At 43.8% G+C, this 18,025-nt stretch overlaps 1 protein-coding gene and 1 long non-coding RNA gene across 7 annotated transcripts in view; one reads left to right on the forward strand and one right to left on the reverse strand.

Moving 5' to 3' along the window:
* Positions 1 to 4,491, reverse strand: part of WDR20 (WD repeat domain 20) — a 68,520-nt gene extending 64,029 nt beyond the window's left edge. For 3 of the 5 annotated variants that reach the window (XR_008317400.1, XR_008317403.1, XM_053301253.1), the window contains exon 1: positions 4,228 to 4,491. Coding sequence is in view for 1 of the 5 variants with exons in the window: in XM_053301253.1 (XP_053157228.1) it covers positions 4,228 to 4,491 (264 nt within the window). In the remaining 4 variants the exon portion in view is untranslated. Of the gene's footprint in view, positions 1 to 2,409; positions 2,429 to 4,014; positions 4,142 to 4,227 lie in introns of those variants that run through there. The other 2 variants (XM_053301278.1, XM_053301267.1) reach the window with 2 other exon arrangements.
* Positions 4,492 to 4,493: 2 nt separating this feature from the next.
* Positions 4,494 to 14,349, forward strand: LOC128347178 (uncharacterized). Of its 2 annotated transcripts, none has more exons than XR_008317420.1 (3): positions 4,494 to 4,823; positions 13,554 to 13,663; positions 13,775 to 14,349. It is a non-coding gene; the product is annotated as an uncharacterized LOC128347178 (long non-coding RNA). The 2 variants fall into 2 exon arrangements; XR_008317423.1 differs by having other exon boundaries at positions 4,494 to 4,772.
* The last annotated feature ends 3,676 nt before the right edge of the window (positions 14,350 to 18,025 follow it).

Here is an 18,025-nt window from a genome sequence, read left to right on the forward strand (position 1 = left end):
AATTAAAAAGGTAGCTGGGTCCAAAGAACCACAAATTGCACTCAAGGGGGATTTGGGCTTGGGTTTCACAAATTCCTTGAACTTTCCTACCTATCTTTTATGCCTTATAGAAAACCTTTGAAAAATGGAAAGGGTTACCTTTTATACAGCACCAACATGCATAGTACTTTCCAAAGGCACAAGTCCCTGATCGAAGGAACTTACAATTTATGTTTACAATATGAATACAAGAACTACTTTACACATGCTCAGGGCTTGCAAGCATCCAGCAGAATTTTTGCCTTTCCCTTTGAATAGCAAACCACCATGCTTATCACATACTGCTTTAGAAACTCCTTGATTTTCAAGAGCAGTTTATAATAACCAGGGTGGTTTGCTGTTCAAAGGGGAAAATTCCACTGGATGCATGCAAGCAAGCTCTTGAGCATGCTTCAAGCAGCCTTTCATGTTATATTCACACTATAAATATTTTAAGTTGTAATGTCTTGGGACAGGGACTTGTCCTTGTCCCTTTTGTTCTGTGGTGTGTATTGATTATGGATATTAATAAAGTTGTATTAATTTGGTTCAGAAAATGCTATGAAATTAGAAGTAGCTCTTAGTAATTGAGCCTCAGAGATTGGAATGATGCCTTTGAATACCAGTTGCAGGGCAGTAACAGTAGGAGAGAGGGCATGCCCTCAGCTGTGTGAAACAGGACACTGGACTAGATGAGCCTTGGACCTTGGGCCTGATTTAGCAGAGCCAGCTTTAGTATTTAGGGAAATGATATACATCTCACATAATCAGTGTGATTTTCAAACATGGCCAAGCTAAGTGAGATCATTCATGGTCAAAGCCTACCAAATATAAGCTGGTAACTCAGAACCAGCTTAAAGAAGAATAGATCTTGGCAGGCAAGTGCTTGAAACTAAGTAACTGCTGAAGTCAACAGCATTTTAAAACCAATTTATGTGGGAACTGGCCTTAAAGTAACAAAGATGAAGATAAAATACAATTTCAGAAACTGACCATGTAGCTTCAGCAACAATATACTAGCTCAAAACAGTGGCTGTAACACAGGAGTTATTGCTGCAATTCAAGACTTCTCTGGTCTGAATCTCACTTCTGCCATGAATTCAACCAGATGATCTTGGGGAAATCTCACCATCTTAGCTCCCCAGATGCAATATGGGGTTAAGTCTTACTTATAAGAATTACTTGTAAGGATTACATCAAGATAATGCTTGGAAGTGCTCTGTATACTCAAAAAGCGCTGTACAAATGCTACAGTTTGTTTAATATTTTCTTAGAATAACTTTCACAGGAACCAAACATTCCCATGAAACCGAGTTTTCCGAAATTACATTAATGTTTCACGTTTTTTGCTTTGACACAAACATCTTTAAAGAAATCACAATGGTTTAGTATAAACGTCTCTTTTAAGAACTGCCTAGCATTCTGCTATTACTTGACCTGGCTAGCAAACACCATCTCTCTCATGCTCTTTTGAAAGTTACTCTACCTAACAAGGATGTAAATATTTTTTTAAAGTACTCATTTAAACTATTACAGTTATATTGCTAGCCATTTAATTGCAAACAAGTTCATAACTCCAATTAGATAGAATGTAGATGAAAGGAGGCTCCAACCCACTTTCCTCATACTGACCTTGAGCAGGCAAGTCACATCATCATTTTTGAGTTGTGTGTCTACTTTATTCTCCCTTTTCACTGTCCAACACTACTGACAATGGCAGGGTTAAGCAGGTGATTCAGGGCTAGCCCAGACAGGAGCCAGATCTTGGTAAGGCCAAAGCAGGGACAGCTAGGGCTTACACTAGGCAGGGCCCAGCTCAGCTTATCCTCCACAATTAGGAAGGAGGTACAGCACTACTGGCTAATGCCCCCTATTCCCATTACCAACTAATAAACGATGACCTCAGTAAATATTTACTGCACTATAATGGTAAGATTAGTACTTGTTAATCATGCAATGTTTTACATCCCTGCTTAGGAACACAATTTCCAGACTTACAGAAGATCATCAACTGTCAGGTACAACAGCCCTGCAAGTGTCCCCAAAAGTGATTAAGCCACCAACATGTTTAGTAACATACCTGCCAATGCATACCAATCTCTGGCCAACAGACAGTCTTGGAGGAGTTGGGATACAGGGAGAGTAAAGAACCAATTCTCACTCACTTTACAAAAACTTCATTGCTTGGCATCAATTCTTACTCACCACAGTTGTGTGCCTATTTATATGTCTGAGTGCCACCAACTAAAATACAATTTTCAATTCAAATACATTTTAACTTACAGAAGTCAGTAGCCAGAATATTCAAGCACTAGCCGACTTCTATGCTGCCTTTAAAAGTCTTCAACAGTACCTTTCAGATATAGTTGTAAGTTTCTCAATAGTACTTACTCTTTCATTCAGTTTAAAAATGATCCCTTTCATTGGAGATGCTGAACAATTGCTATAAGAAACCAAATGAAAAATACTGGTTGCATTGTGGTAGCTATTTACTGGTTGCAAGATGACACTTCAAGATCTGTGTCCTACTTCCACACAGTTTTTCCTTTTACTGTTTTCTACAGGTGAGATAGTTGCCACAGAAGTTCTTAGTGACACACAAAGTAGCCATATTTTAAGTTTGCTCCATATGGGAGTGGCGCTTGACTGTAAATATTCTTTTTAAAAGCCACATCTCAATGTAATATATTCTTTGACAGTTAAAAAGATGAGCAGATGTTTTATTTTAAGTATGAGAGCACAGTGACTCATGCAGAAGAATCATAACACACTATGAACTTTAGACAGTTAAGATGCTAAAATTCTTTTTAAAAGCCACTAAGTTTAAATTTTAGTGAGCAAACTTCTTATTTAGTTCCAACAGTGAACTCTTCTTGTTAAGTAAATGGCTTATGCCAGAATACATTTACAAGATTTGTGCTTTACTTCACATATGGGAGTCTTCCTAAATTGGGTTTTCTAGGTTAGTCATTACTCACTGCTTCTCAGCCAATTATCCCTTTCCATATTTTTCTGACAAAGTTTATCCATCACATTATCTACTAAGTAAGAAACATGCATTTCAATTTAATTTAGTAGAGCCCAAGTCTGTTATGCTCATATTGATTAAAATGACATTAAGCCAACCAGATTGATGAATATCTGATTAAAACACACAGAAGTGCAGAATTTCTAAACTATATTAGCAAGCAGGTTGAATAGCAATTACATATTATCTGAATCAGAGACAGCTCTCCCAACCCTTTCACACTATTTCACATAAGCATACTTGTATTAAAGAGCCTCCTTGTTTTTTCCAAAAAGTGCCTCAACCAAGATAAAACCTTCCTCTTACCACAGTACTGTACCTTCTCACTTTCCATAGCAAGATACCCACTCCTTCCAGGAAAAGTCAAACAATATGTTGCCACCTTCAACAGCAAGAAGTTATGTTGTCACAAGACACAATCCTCATCTTGCAGCAGAAAACTGATGAATATATACCCAATCTCTTTTACCCTATGAACTCTAGTAGGGTCAGATTGCAAAGGACAAATATTCTCTTTTCCCTTTAACAAAGTTTACACACACCCCGGAAATCAAGGTTTGCCAAAGCAATTTTAGCCAACAGTATTCTTTGTAACACACACACCATCACCAGAAGATTAAAAGCTCCATTCACTCTCCCTTATCTTTCTTCTCCCAACAGCATAAGCAGCAGCTGCAAGCAACTTTCAGATATTTAGTTTCCAGTCCACAAGCACTTGACAGAGATTATTTGTGGTCCCTTCTGACAGGGTCGATTACACTGAAACGTTCCTGGCGGGGGTGTATGTCTACTCATACACCTGTCTCCCACCCCGACCCAGGATGCATTCCCATAGAGTCCGAACAGCCTGCGCCATTGAGTTGAATAGAACTCCACCCTCCCCAATGCACTGAAGGAGCCACATAAAACTCTCTCTCCCCGCTTTCCCCACTCAATAAAGAAAGAGCCACCAGGTGAAGGACCCTTACCACAGAAGCCTGAGGAAACGCCTTGTTGACAACTCCTGAGTGCCTGAAGCTGCCACACCAAGGCAAGCATCCGCCTCCTCCCCAGGTGAACCCAGCCAAGGAGCCGAGCACCCGTCATTCCTGACCAACCGTCCGCCGCGAGCGCCCCTCGGGCCCCCCCACCCCACGGCCGCAGCCCTGCCAAACGCCGCCCGCCCCTGCCCGGCGCGTTACCTTGCGGACTCCCTTGTAGATGTAGAAGTAGAGCTCCCGGCCCACATTGAAGCAGAGCCGGTCGCCGTTGCCGCTCTGGTCGTTGACGTTGACGAAGGAGACGCGGACGGGGTTGGAGCCCTGCGAGTTGAAGGGCACCCGGTTGGGCCGGCTGTACTCCGAGTGGCTCAGCAGCTTGTACAGCCCCTCCCGGGTAGTGAACTGGGTCTTAATCTCGTTCATCTCCTTCCCTCCTCCCTCCGCCGCCATCTTGGAAAGGAGCATTCATCCTGTCCCAGTGCCCGGATGTAATGCCAGCGCGCAGGCGCACCGGAGAGGGAAATCGCCGTCGTCTGCCCAAAAACTAAGGAAGGGAAGCCCATGAAACGTTTACGCCGTAAAGTGGGAGGAGCCCAGGCCTTTCCCTGTTTATCGCGACGCGGCGCAAGCGTCAGCCCTGCCTAATACGATGGCGGTCCCATCGATGGCGGGGGCGTGGCCAGGACTCAGGTGGAAAGTGGGAGGAGTCCTCTGGGTGCGGGGAGAATGAGTGAAGACAAGAGGCGGTGAGGAAAAGCGAGGAGCATGCGCAGAAGGCGGGAAGGCTTCCCTATTAGGTGTGCTGTTGTGAGCCTTAGTAAGGCAAAGGTGGGAGCAAGCGGGGGAAACGAGAGTGTGCAGGTTGTCGTCAGAATTCCAGAGAGAGACGAGGGGTTGGAGGAGACTATGTGAGAGAAGTATTCTGCACATGCTCAGATGCACTCTTGTTCTTCACGTTATGAATAAATACATGCTTTGCATGTGTTATAACTTCCTCTCAACTACTAACTACTTATTTTAAAAAATGTACACCCTGCCTTTTGATCTAAGATGCCCAAGGTGGCTTATAGTAGTCTTATTCACTTGTAATATTCAACACTCCTACAATCTGTGTACAGTGCAAATAGGTAGAACTTTATTTATTTATTTATTTATAGTTCAATTTATATTGATTAAGTGCCATCAAGTCAGTGTCAACTCCTAGCGACCACATAGATAGATTCTCTCCAGGATGAGCTGTCTTCTACTTGGCCTTTAAGGGATCTCAGTGTCAGTGGTGCATTCATTGCTGTCATAATCAAGCTCATCCATCCACCTTGCTGCTGGCCGTCCTGTTCTTCTCTTTCCTTCCACTTTTCCCAGCATTATGGACTTTTCAAGGGAGCTGGATCTTCGCATAATGTGTCCGAAGTATGATTTGAGCCTTGTCATTTGTGCCTCGAGTGAAAATTCTGGATTGATCTGTCCATGGTATCCTCAAATCAATTTATATACCACCTTTCAAAAACACACCCCAGGGCAGCTTACAAAAGCTAATACAATAAAATTCCAGAAAATCACATTAAAATATTAAAATCAAATAAGAACATACAAACACAAACAGTCACAGGCTGCTGACCTTAGGGGCCTGTACATTGGTATGCTCAGGAATTTTTCCAGGGATGGACACAAAGTGTATATATATATATATATATATATATATATATATATATATATATATATATATAATAGCTGGCCTGGGTGCAGAGCATCTGCGCCTCTAGTTCTCCCTCGTTCTTGGCCTCCTCTCTCTTTCTCTCACGCTGGCCTGGCCGCCGCTTTCTCTCCCCCTCTCCCCACCAGCCGGCCTGGCTGCCGCTTTCTCTCCCTGCCTGCCAGCCTTGCCGTTTGCCTTATATTCTCCACAGTCGCTTTCTTCTCCCCCACCCCTCGCTCACAAACTCTTGCGAGAACTGCCACGCATGGGATTAGCGACGGGTACGTCTAAGAGAATTATATATAGAGAAGATATTGTATGCAATTAGAAATCTAATCTGGCCACGAAGCGGGGGTGGGGGGATGAAGCTGCCCCTTTGCCTGCCCCCCCCCCGGACAACCCACGCCTGTGGTAAACCAAGAATGAACGCACTTCCAGGAATTTGCTACCAGGTAGCACCAGGTCATGGTACTGCCATTCTTGGCTGAGGCCTTTCCTTACAATGGCCAAAATGGAAGGAATGTGGCTTCTGGCATGTCCTTGGTGCTGGGACCAGAGGCGTAGCTATAACTGAAAAAGGGAGATATATGTTCCTGGGCTCCTGAGGGAGTGGGGTTGGGGGTTGGGGTGGGGCCTCCAGGTGGGTGGCAGCTTGCCCTCCCGCCTCTCCAAACCCATCTTCACACTTTGAACCAGGGCCCACTGTAACCTTGCTATATACGTAGTGAATATACTATATTCACTACGAGCCCCACCGCCCATTGAGGTCATCTGAGGAGGTCCGTCTCCAGTTACCGCCAACTCATCTGGTGGCTACACAGAGACAGGCCTTCTCGGTTGCTGCCCTGAGATTGTGGAATGCGCTCCCTGCTGAGATACGATCCTCCCCATCTCTGGCAATTTTCAGAAAACACCTGAAAACCCATCTTTTCGCCCCAGCTTTCTCAGCTTCCTAAATTTTGGGGGGTTTAATCTCTGGTTTATTTTTAAATCGTTAAATTGTTTTAAGTTTTTTGTACATGTTTTTAACTTGTTTTATGCTATTGTAAACCGCCCAGAGACGAAAGTTTGGGGCGGTGTACAAATTTGATAGTTAGATAGATAAATAAATAAAAATATAAGCCTTAGTTAGCTCTGGCGCTAACCTCTGGTGAGCTCTCCTTTCTAGCTAAGTTCTGCTTAAAGCAGACAATAAAGTGGATGCTGAGCATGGCCTGTTGATGATCCACTTTATACATACATAAAAAAATAAACTGGGATGCATCTGCTTAGTAATTTCTAATTCTGTCCATTCATACAAAGATTTGAATGTATGGAGAAGCTGCCTTACAACAAGACAGACCCCTGATCCATCTAACTGAATATTGTCTGCACTGCAGCAGTTCTCCTGGGGTTTCAGGCAGGGGTCTTTCCCAGTCCTAGTCAGAGGTACCAGGAATCAAACCTTGGGCGTTCTGCATACAGTGCATGTGCTCTACCATTGAGCTATAGCACCTGTTTATATTGCCACTGTAATATGCTGTGTGGAAAAGGAGACTTATTCCTGCATTCCCTATGGTAAAAGACTTGCAAGAGTTAAACTAAAATCACTTATTATTTATCTGGGATCACACTATTATAAATTCTTCCATAGTAAAAAGCATGGTAGGAAATAGGATGCTTAGGATGCCTATTTATTTCTCTGTGTAAACCGCCCTGAGCCATTTTTGGATGGGCGGTATAGAAATCGAATGAATGAATGAATGAATCAGAAGACCCACGGAGCAATTCGTGGACCACCTAAACACAATCCCCTCATTCACCCTGCTAACTGGCCAAAAAGGCCCCTTTCAAAGGGGTGATTCTCTTATATTTAGCAGGGGGAGAGCTTTTGGCCCTATCCATCCCCAGCACAGCATCTCTCCAGTGGCTGTTGCTGGTGTCTGTCTTGTTTCTTTTTAAATTGTGAGCCCTTTGGGGACAGGGAACCATCTTCTTCTTTCTATGTAATCCACTTTAACAACAACAACAGTAACAGTAATAATTATAATATGGTTTCCTAATGATATGACAGTGGTCCTGTCTGTCAGCACCCTAACTGATCTATAGCAGAGATTCTCAGCGTTGCGTCCCCAGATGTTATTGGACTTCAACTCCCATAATCCCCAGCCCCAGTGGTCTTCAACTCCCATAATCCCCAACCAAAGACCACTAGGGCTGGGGATTATGGGAGTTGAAGTCCAATAACATCTGGGGATGCAACATTGAGAATCCCTGATCTATAGAACAGACCTGACTTGGCTGTGGATATGACACCTGTTAAAATGTTATAGCATTTTACAATGCTATATTTAATCAGGATTCAAACTGCTGCTACTGTTGTTTTAATCTGTTCTGCTCTCATGTGTTTAAGTAGTTTGACATTTCTCCCTTATTGTTTGTTATTGCAATGTTATTTTGTTATTTTACTATTGTAAACCATCTTAAATATTCTAGTAGAAAGAAAAATATCCATAATAATTGGAATGTAAGAAAGAAGGGGTGGCAGTAGCAATTTCCTTAGAAAGTGAGTGGAGAAGCCAAGCCTGCTACCCTCCACCACAGTCTTCCCTCTAATGGGGATTCCCAGATGTGGCTGACTACAACTCCCAGAATCCCCAGCTGCAATGGCTTGGGGATTCTGGGAATTGTAGTCAACAACATATGGGAATCCCTGTTAGAGGGAACCCTGCTCCACCACTTTGTCCCTCCCTCAAAACACTAGCCATAATTCATTTTCTTGAATCATGGAGGAGGAGGTATTGATTACCAAGAGCTGAGCCAATACATCTTTATTAAGAAGTAAGTCTTATTGTGTTCAGTAGAGCTTACTTCCAGGTAAGTATTCATGGGATTTCACTATTCGTGGTGGTACTTACTGCACATGGTGAGAGAAATAAGAACATAAGAACAGCCCTGCTGGATCAGGCACAAAGCCCATCTAGTCCAGCATCCTGCCTCACACAATGGACCACCAGATGCCTCTGGGGAGCCCCAGGCAAGAGGTATGTGCATGCCCTCTCTCTTGCCGTTGCTTCCCTGCAACTGGTATCGAGAGGCATCGTGCCTCTGAGGCTGGAGATAGCCCACAGCCATCAGACTAGTAGTAATTGACAGACCTGTTCTCCATGAATCTGTCCAAGCCCCTTTTAAAGCCATCCAAGCTGGTAGCCATCACCACATCCCATGGCAAAGAATTCCATAGATTAATCATGCACTGTGTGAAAAAGTTCTGCTTGTCGGTCCTAAATTTCCTGACCTTCAGTTTCATGGGGTGACCCTTGGTTCCAGTGTTGTGAGAGAGGGAGAAAAATTTCTCTCTGTCTACCCTCTCCACTCCATGCATAATTTGATATACTTCGATCATGTCTTCCCTTAGGCACCTCTTTTACAAGGTGAATTATTATTATTATTGTTATTATTTTTATTACATTTATATCCCACTCTTCCTCCAAGGAGCCCAGAGCGGTGTACTACATACTTAAGTTTCTCTTTCACAACAACCCTGTAAAGTAGGTTAGGCTGAGAGAGAAGTGACTGGCCCAGAGAGTCACCCAGCAAGTCTCATGGCTGAATGGGGATTTGAACTCGGGTCTCCCCGGTCCTAGTCCAGCACTCTAACCACTACACCACGCTGGCTCACATAGATGACCCTAGCCTCATAAAGAAGGTGCTCCAGGCACTTTCATTTGATTTTGATTTCATTCATTTTGATTTTCATTTCATTCAACCAAATCATTTTGGTTGCCCTCCTCTGCACCTTTCCCAGTTCCACAATATCCTTTTTAAGATACGGTGACCAAAACTGTACACAGTACTCCAGATGTGGCTGCACCATAGATTTGTATAAGGGCATTATAATATTAGCATTTTTATTTTCAATCCCCCTCCTAATGATTCCTAGCATGGAATTAGCTTTTTACACAGCTGCCGTGCACTGAGACGACACTTTCAATGAGCTGTCTATTACGACCCCAAGATCTCTCTCCTGGTCAGTCACCGACAGTTCAGATCCCATCAGCGTATATGTGAAGTTGGTGGTTTTTGCCCCAATGTGCATCACTTTACTCTGGCTTACATTGAACCGCATTTGCCATTTTGTTGCCCAGTTTGGAGAGATATTTTTGGATCTCTAATAAATTATCCATTAACATTTGCTGCTGTGGTGAGGAGTTATCACCTGCCAACAGCCAAACATCTTACCTAGTATACAGGTGAAACTCAGAAAATTAGAATATCGTACAAAAGTCCATTAATTTCAGTAATGCAAATTAAAAGGTGAAACTGATATATGAGACAGACACATTACATGCAAAGCGAGATAAGTCAAGCCTTAATTTGTTATAATTGTGATGATCATGGCGTACAGCTCATGAGAACCCCAAATCCACAATCCCAGAAAATTAGAATATTACATGGAACCAAGAAGACAAGCATTGTAGAATAGAACAATATCGGACCTCTGAAAAGTATAAGCATGCATATGTATTCAGTACTTGGTTTGGGCCCCTTTTGCAGCAATTACTGCCTCAATGCAGCGTGGCATGGATGCTATCAGCCTGTGGCACTGATGAGGTGTTATGGAAGACCAGGATGCTTCATTAGCGGCCTTCAGCTCTTCTGCATTGTTTGGTCTCATGTCTCTCATCCTTCTTTTGGCAATGCCCCATAGATTCTCTATGGGGTCAGGTCAGGCGAGTTTGCTGGCCAATCAAGCACAGTACACTGTATACTTTTCAGAGGTCTGATATTGTTCTATTCTACAATCCTTGTCTTCTTGGTTCCATGTAATATTCTAATTTTCTGGGATTGTGGATTTGGGGTTTTCATGAGCTGTACGCCATGATCATCGCAATTATATCAAATTAAGGCTTGACTTATCTCGCTTTGCATGTAATGCATCTGTCTCATATATCAGTTTCACCTTTTAATTTGCATTACTGAAATTAATGGACTTTTGCACGATATTCTAATTTTCCGAGTTTCACCTGTACATATGGTTGCTTAGCCCATCATTGGGAAGGCAATAAAATTAGTTATCTGCACAAAATACGTCAATGTGTCCCTATGTGGGAAACGCCAAATGTAGTGCAAGGGAAGTTAGAAGATGATGTCACAGAACTGTAGGAAGTTAAATCAGAGGTCACGGAGCAGAGCAGAGTTAATGCAATGAGGAAGAAATAGAAAACAACACCACAGTGTGTGGGATTTGTACATATATACTGGCTACACCCTTTGATTCAGAAGTTTTGGGGTGAGATCCAGAAAGTTAAAAAGAGGATGATAGATTATGTCCGAAGTATGAATCCCAAGGTCATGCTGTTAGGGATTATTGATCATGTCCCCCCAAAGCATATGGTTTTAATATTTAATTACTCACAACAGTGAAACTAGAGATAGCCAGAAATGGGAAGAATGCTAAGCAGCCCACATGTAAAGACTGGATCACTGGCATATGACAAACTGCACAACTATTAAAACCAACTGAGATGATTAAAAAGAGATGGAAGATAAACAGAATCAAATTTTAATAGATAGAAACAGCCTTTTGTTAAATATTAGAACAGTAAGTATCTGATGGATTTGAATGCCTTTATGATTATGCCTTTATGATTATTAATTTATTTATTAAAATTAGAGAATATATGCTCTATAGAGGGTATTTATAGTATTTTATTATAGTACTTAATTATATAGTATTGTAATTATTATTATAGTACTGAATTATGAATTCAGCTTTGCATATTTAAACATTTATAGAGATGTGAGATTGTATTAGTTGTTTTTTTAACGTATTGATGGCCTTGTAGTGATACATATGAAGAAATTTGAAATGTGTTTTTGTATTTTTTTTTAATATTTAACAAAGCAAAAGAAGGAAGGAAGGAAGGAAGGAAGGAAGGAAGGAAGGAAGGAAGGAAGGAAGGCCTACCATAATGACCAGGAAAACATTATGTCTCAAACTCTGTAGCTGAGTCTTCTTTGGGGGTCTTTATCCTACTGCCTCACCAGGGTGCTTTCCAGATTAGACCCTGCAATGGGATCACATCGTATCTCTGAAGTGTGCTTCCACACTTCCTGTGTTGTGACACTGCAGTCCCCACTGGCGGAGCGGGACCATCAGTGGCCTGTGTGTGGCTGCCACAGCGGCCCCACTGACCCCGCCCCCACACCTGACATCAGACGTTCAGGATGGGAGTGTAGTTTTAACACACACCCCAACATGGCCGCAGGCGAGACGCAGCCCCTGATTGGTCAGTGGCCCGTATTCTTTGAACCCATTGGCCCAATGGTGGCTCCGCCCCTGGCAGTCCCTACACTGACAGTAGGCTGCCATTCAGATTTCCAATGTCTTGTTTCAAATTTAATGGCTGCGATATAGTGCTATGACGTCGTATGTCCGGCTTAAGAAAGTTGCTGTTTTGGGGGGTTGTTAGTTTCTGCGAGACTACTCCCCCTACTGTTTACGTTTCAAATGCGATTTGCCTGAACGGGAGCATTTTGCTGCTGTTAGGCAGCTAATCTGGAAAGCACCCAGGAGGTTTTCCAGACAGGGCTCCTACCCCGAAGCTTCTTCAGAAGAGAGTGTGTCTGTTCACACACCAGCCAAACTTACCCCAAAGTCCCATCGAGATCCTTGCACCCACTCCACACACAAATTGGGCTTTGTCTTGCAAATTCTAGCTTTTCTTGAGGTATTATCGGGTTTTTAAAATGCTGGTTTTAAGTTTTTTCTGAAAATGCTGGAGCAAATAGTGAGAGGCACTGAAGTAGAATCATTAGTATGATAAGAAGGATACTCTCTTTACAAATGCAGATATAGCTCTTCAGTACTCTCTTTCCCCACCCCACCCATTGGCTAGAAGGAAAACACAAAGGAAAATATGTAAACTTGCACCAAAATAAAACCCAAGAGCAGAGGGGAGGGGCTGCTTCCCTCAATGCCACGAGTGTGATTCGAAGTGCCTCCACTCAACATTTACCGTGCAGCATGAAGCCATGTGCATATAACTTCCAGGTAGATAAAAAACGAGTGCCCTATCAAGAGAGAATAATTCAGCCACAGATAAACATGCATATAAATTAGTAGGGCTGTTCACACCACCAAAAACACGGCAGCACAAGTGTCCTACCCAGTTTCAGAAGCTGTGCATGCTCCCAACTTTTTGTATGTGAGCAAACAACTAGGTAGGAGGAGTGGGGAGCTCTTGTACCCAGCATTTTAACAAGACGGCAGGAAAAGCCATCCTACCCAGCCCCTCTCACATACATAATCACTCCACCCTCCTCCTCCTCGTTTGCTTGCACACAATTGAAAATCTGGAGTGCACACAGCTCCCAAAGTTGGATAGGATGAATGTCCTACAAAGTTTTTGTGAACAGCCCTAGTGACGAGAAAATTGAGTTAGAATTGATATTATTTAGTTAAAGGTTTCTGCTTTGTCGGCATAGCTGGATTTCAAACTAGACACTAGGAACAAAAGAGACAGTGCTAAGAATACTGAGGATGGAGAGTGTGCTAAGGAAGGTGACATCTGCTACTTAAGTGCAAGAAAGGTTAAAAAAAGATAAAAAGATTTAAAAACGTAGGTAAATGTTTGCATATTATCCTCCAGGTTAAGACCCAGGAATGTTAGGTAGCTATGTCTATATACCCAAAAGTTCTTTTGTGCTTCTAGTGTTCCAAGATTGGGTGCGTTTCTATCAAAAATAGTGCCAAGTCTAAAAAGCTGTGATGATTAAAATGGCTTGCAACATATAACTTAAGCTTTTTGTTGTTGTTTTGATTGCTGACTTGTGATTTCTTAAACAGGTACAAAGGTCTGCAGTGGTTTTCCTAATGTACTGCAAGTAACGTCGAGGGTGTGTGCATGATCATTGGAACCCACGCAAATCTCTTCAGCCCAGGTTGCTCAAAACAAGGTAATCCAGCTTTTCTACTCTGCTTTTAACTGAGGGTGGAGGAAAGGACAGCCCTCCTGTCTTGATTCTGCGGTCATGAGAACTCTTCTATCCTGCCCTCCTCCCGCACAGAAACCAGAGAGCTGTGGCTACAGGGATTACAATCCATGGACATGACACTCTTCAAGGCACATTCTATTATCCTACAGCTGGAGCAGCTTCAGAAAGACTGGGTCCACCTCCTGCTCCTTCATGGCCAGAGGGCAGCCACTGATGTCATTAAGCTTTTCCATTCTGCTGGCGTCACAAAGCATGCTGGGAATGTTGAAGATGGAGTTCCAATGCAGCGACCTTTTGCACCAACTATCCTAATGACCACTAGGGGCACTGGGAGTAGAGGTAATTAGTGAGGGTCTCCTTACCTGTTCCTGCTTGCCTCTACTCTATGACCCCTGCCTTGACTCCTCAAGTACTTCCTGTAGTGAGTCAGTCCTCTTCTTTTCCTCTTAGAGAGTAGATGGAAACATATCACTCTCCCTACCTATTCATTATGTAGCTGATAGATAGGACTAGGTCTTTCCTATCTCAAAAGCTCTTTCCTATATCATGTCTGCATGACGTGATCGTTTCCTATCACATCATGCAGGCGTGCCATAGGCATGCTGGGTACTTCCGGTCAACCACCCTGAGCCATTTTTGGAAGGGCAGTATAGAAATCGAATGAATGAATGAATAAATAAATAAATAAATAAGTGTACTTCATCAATAAATCTATTTAGTTTAGATTGTACAACAATCTCCATGCGTGTTCTTTAAATAACTGCAACAACTAAGCTCAGTACTTTACTCTGTAACTGGAGTGGGCAGCTTCTTTTGGCACTTTGCTAAATAATTACAAACCCCAACAGTGAAGGCAGAGGTACCTTTGGAGGGATTTTTATGGAGGGTCGGGACTTGCAGCTGCTGATTTCAACAATGGATGCTGTGGTTGCCTTGCTTGCCTATTTCCTGGGTTTGCGGTAGGGATGTGCACGGAACCGGGCGGGGGATGTTCGAAGGTGGTGGGGGTTGCTTTAAGGGGGGAGGGTGCACTTACCCCTCCCTCCGCTTTTCCCCCACCCGAGCTCATTTTTTCTGAAAGTCCGTCAGGGTGGCAGCGTACCTCTCTGCCGCCCCGTTGCCCCTGTCCCCGATGCACCTGTGTGCGTCAGGCACATCATGCGGGTGTGCCATAGGCGTGCTGGGTACTTCCGGTCAAGGGGGAAATGGGGCAGCAGGGAGTTACGTTACCACCCCAACGGACTTGGGGAAAAACCAAGCACCGGCAGGGGGAAAGTGGAGGGAGGGTAAGTGCACCCCCTCCACCCTTAAAGACAACCCCCCACCTTCGAACCAGCAGAACCACCAGTCATTCAGACCAGTTCAGAGGCCCATAAAGGACCTCCAGGCCAGTTCTGTGCACATCCCTAGTTTGCAGACCCAATGAAAGTGCTGCTTGTGTTCTTCTAACAGAGTAGGAGCTCCTTCCCTCCAATCCACCCCCAAATGGTCATGTGAACAGCCATACTAAATAGTTAGATTTTCAAGTGGTGTTTTGTTCAGGTCTTGCCAGTTATTCCACTTTTGAAGCTGGTGGTTTCCCTAAGATAACTACAGGTGATGCTATAAAAGGATTCATAATGGTGTGATCCCAGATTAATGATAAATGGTTTTAGTTCAGCTGTTTTAAGTCATTTGCTTTGGTTTGGAGACTGGCAGAAAACAATGAAAAGAGGTTTGCTGATTGCTTTTTCCAAGAACCAACTATTAATTGCTTCTTTTGAGGTAATGCTCATTGTTGTTGCATGTATATATACAATTTGAAGGCTAAACTAAATGTATCTGCAATCATGAAAATTGCCTCCAAAAATGTACAAAATTCTCTACAGAATATATTGTTACATGTTCCCCACTTTCCTGAATACTAAGAAATTTCAGGGGCAGGATGACCTGGGCTTAATTTCCTTGGAAGGAGAAAGTATTGGAGACTAGTCAAATTTTTGTAATATTTGATTTATTTACAAATATACAAGCAAAACAAGTGGAAGCAAAGAAGCATCTTATCAGACTAACAGATCTGTTATCCAGTTCTAGCTGGGGATTATTTATTTATTAGTTTGTTTGTTTGTTTATTTGATTTTTATACCGCCCTTCCGAAATGGCTCAGGGCAGTTTACAATTAAAACAGAAAACATTAAAAACAATTAAGACAGAGATACAAATATAAATACCAATTTAAAACAACTTTAAAAACAAACTATCAAAACAATTAAAACCCTGGAAACCAGGTTAACATTAAAACAATTAAAAACTGATTAAAAACCCTGAAAGGCCAGGCCAAACAGATAGGTTTTAAGGGCTCTCTTGAAGGACAGTAAAGAATCAAGATTACGAATTTCTGCTGGGAGTGCATTCCACAGTCCAGGAGCAGCTACAGAGAAGGCCCACCTCTGAGTCGTCACCAAACGAACCGGTGACAACTGGAGACAGACCTCCCCAGATGACCTTAACGTACGGTGGGGATCATGTAAAAGAAGGCGCTCTCTAAGATATCTTGGACCCAAGCCGTTCAGGGCTTTAAAGGTAATAACCAGCACTTTGTATTTTGCCTGGAAACATATTGGCAGCCACTGTAACTGTTTCGAAACAGGCATCATATGGTCTCTCCGGGTTGCCCCAGAGACCAATCTGGCTGCCGCATTCTGAACTAACTGAAGTTTCCGGACTATGTACAAAGGCAGCCCCACGTAGAGCGCGTTGCAATAGTCAAGCCAGGAGGTTACCAGCTGATGCACCACTGTTTTGAGGTCATCCTCTTTGAGGAATGGGCGCAGCTGTCGAATCAGCCGAAGCTGATAGAAAGCACTCCTAGCCATGGCCTCCACCTGAGATACCAGGGTGAGGCCTGAGTCCAGGAGTACTCCCAAGCTGCGCACCTGCTCCTTCTGGGGGAGTGTAACCCCATCCAGCACAGGGAGATCTAACTCACCTGTCAGATTCTGAGCCCCCACAATGAGCACCTCCGTCTTGCCTGGATTCAGCTTCAATTTGTTCTCCCTCATCCAGCCCATTACTGCCTGTAGGCAGTCATTTAGAGAATGAGTGCCATTTCCTGGGGAAGAAAAGGAGAAGTAGATTTGGGTCTCATTAGCATACTGATAACACCCAGCACCAAACCTCCTGATGACCTCACCCAGCGGTTTCATGTAGATGTTAAAAAGCATTGGTGACAGAATGGAGCCCTGAGGAACTCCATATAACAGCTCCCGTTTTGAGGAGCAACTGCCACCAAACTCCACCATCTGGAATTTACCCGAGAGATAGGAACGGAACCACTGCAAGGCAGTGCCCCCTATCCCCAACTCCCCCAGGCGATCCAGAAGGATACCATAGTCGATGGTATCGAACGCCGCTGAGAGATCCAGAAGAACCAGCAGAGTCACACTCCCTCTGTCGATTCCCCGGTAAAGGTCATCCATCAGGCCGACCAAGGCTGTCTCAACTCCATAGCCCGTTCTAAAGCCAGTTTGAAATGGGTCTAGATAATCAGTTTCCTCCAAGACTGCCTGGAGCTGGTCAGCCACCACCCTCTCAATCACCTTGCCCAACCAAGGGAGATTGGAGATTGGCCTGTAGCTGTCCATTGCTAAGGGGTCCAGAGAAGGCTTCTTTAAGAGTGGTCTAATCATTGCCTCCTTCAGGTAGGGGGGCACCCTACCCTCCCTCAGTGATGTATTTACGATATTAATTAAGCCATCTCCAACAATCTCCCTGCTAGTTAGAAGCAGCCAAGTCAGGCAAGGATCCAGAGAACAGGTGGTAGGCCGTACTGTCCCAAGCAGCTTGTCCACATCCTCAGGAGTCACAAATCCTGCAAGAAGGATTGCTGGACACCTCCTCCATAGACCTTGCAGAAATAGTGGAGTCCAAGTCAGCCCGAATACAGGAGATCTTATTTGCAAAGAAGCTATCACAGGCATCACAGCAGAGCAACCCCGGGGACTGATTGGAAGTAGAAGGAGGAGAAACCAAACTCCTCACAACCGGGATAGCTCCGCCGAGCGTGAACCTGCAGCTGCAATGCGCGCAGACCAGAATCTCTTTTTCACTGCGCGCACTGCCACCGCAGAAGCCTTCAAATGGGTCACGTGCTGAATCCTGTCACATTCGAACCGAGTTCTCCTCCACTTGCGCTCTAGTCGCCTACCCAACCGCTTCAGCCCCCGCAGCTCCTCAGTATACCAAGGGTCCCTTTTTGCAGCAGGTCGGAAGGGACACTTAGGAGCAATCGTGTCTACTGGGATTATGGGAGTTGTAGTTCAGCAACATCTGGAGGCCCACAGG

This window comes from Hemicordylus capensis, chromosome 1 (genome assembly GCF_027244095.1).
Source record: "Hemicordylus capensis ecotype Gifberg chromosome 1, rHemCap1.1.pri, whole genome shotgun sequence".
Lineage (NCBI taxonomy): Eukaryota > Metazoa > Chordata > Lepidosauria > Squamata > Cordylidae > Hemicordylus > Hemicordylus capensis.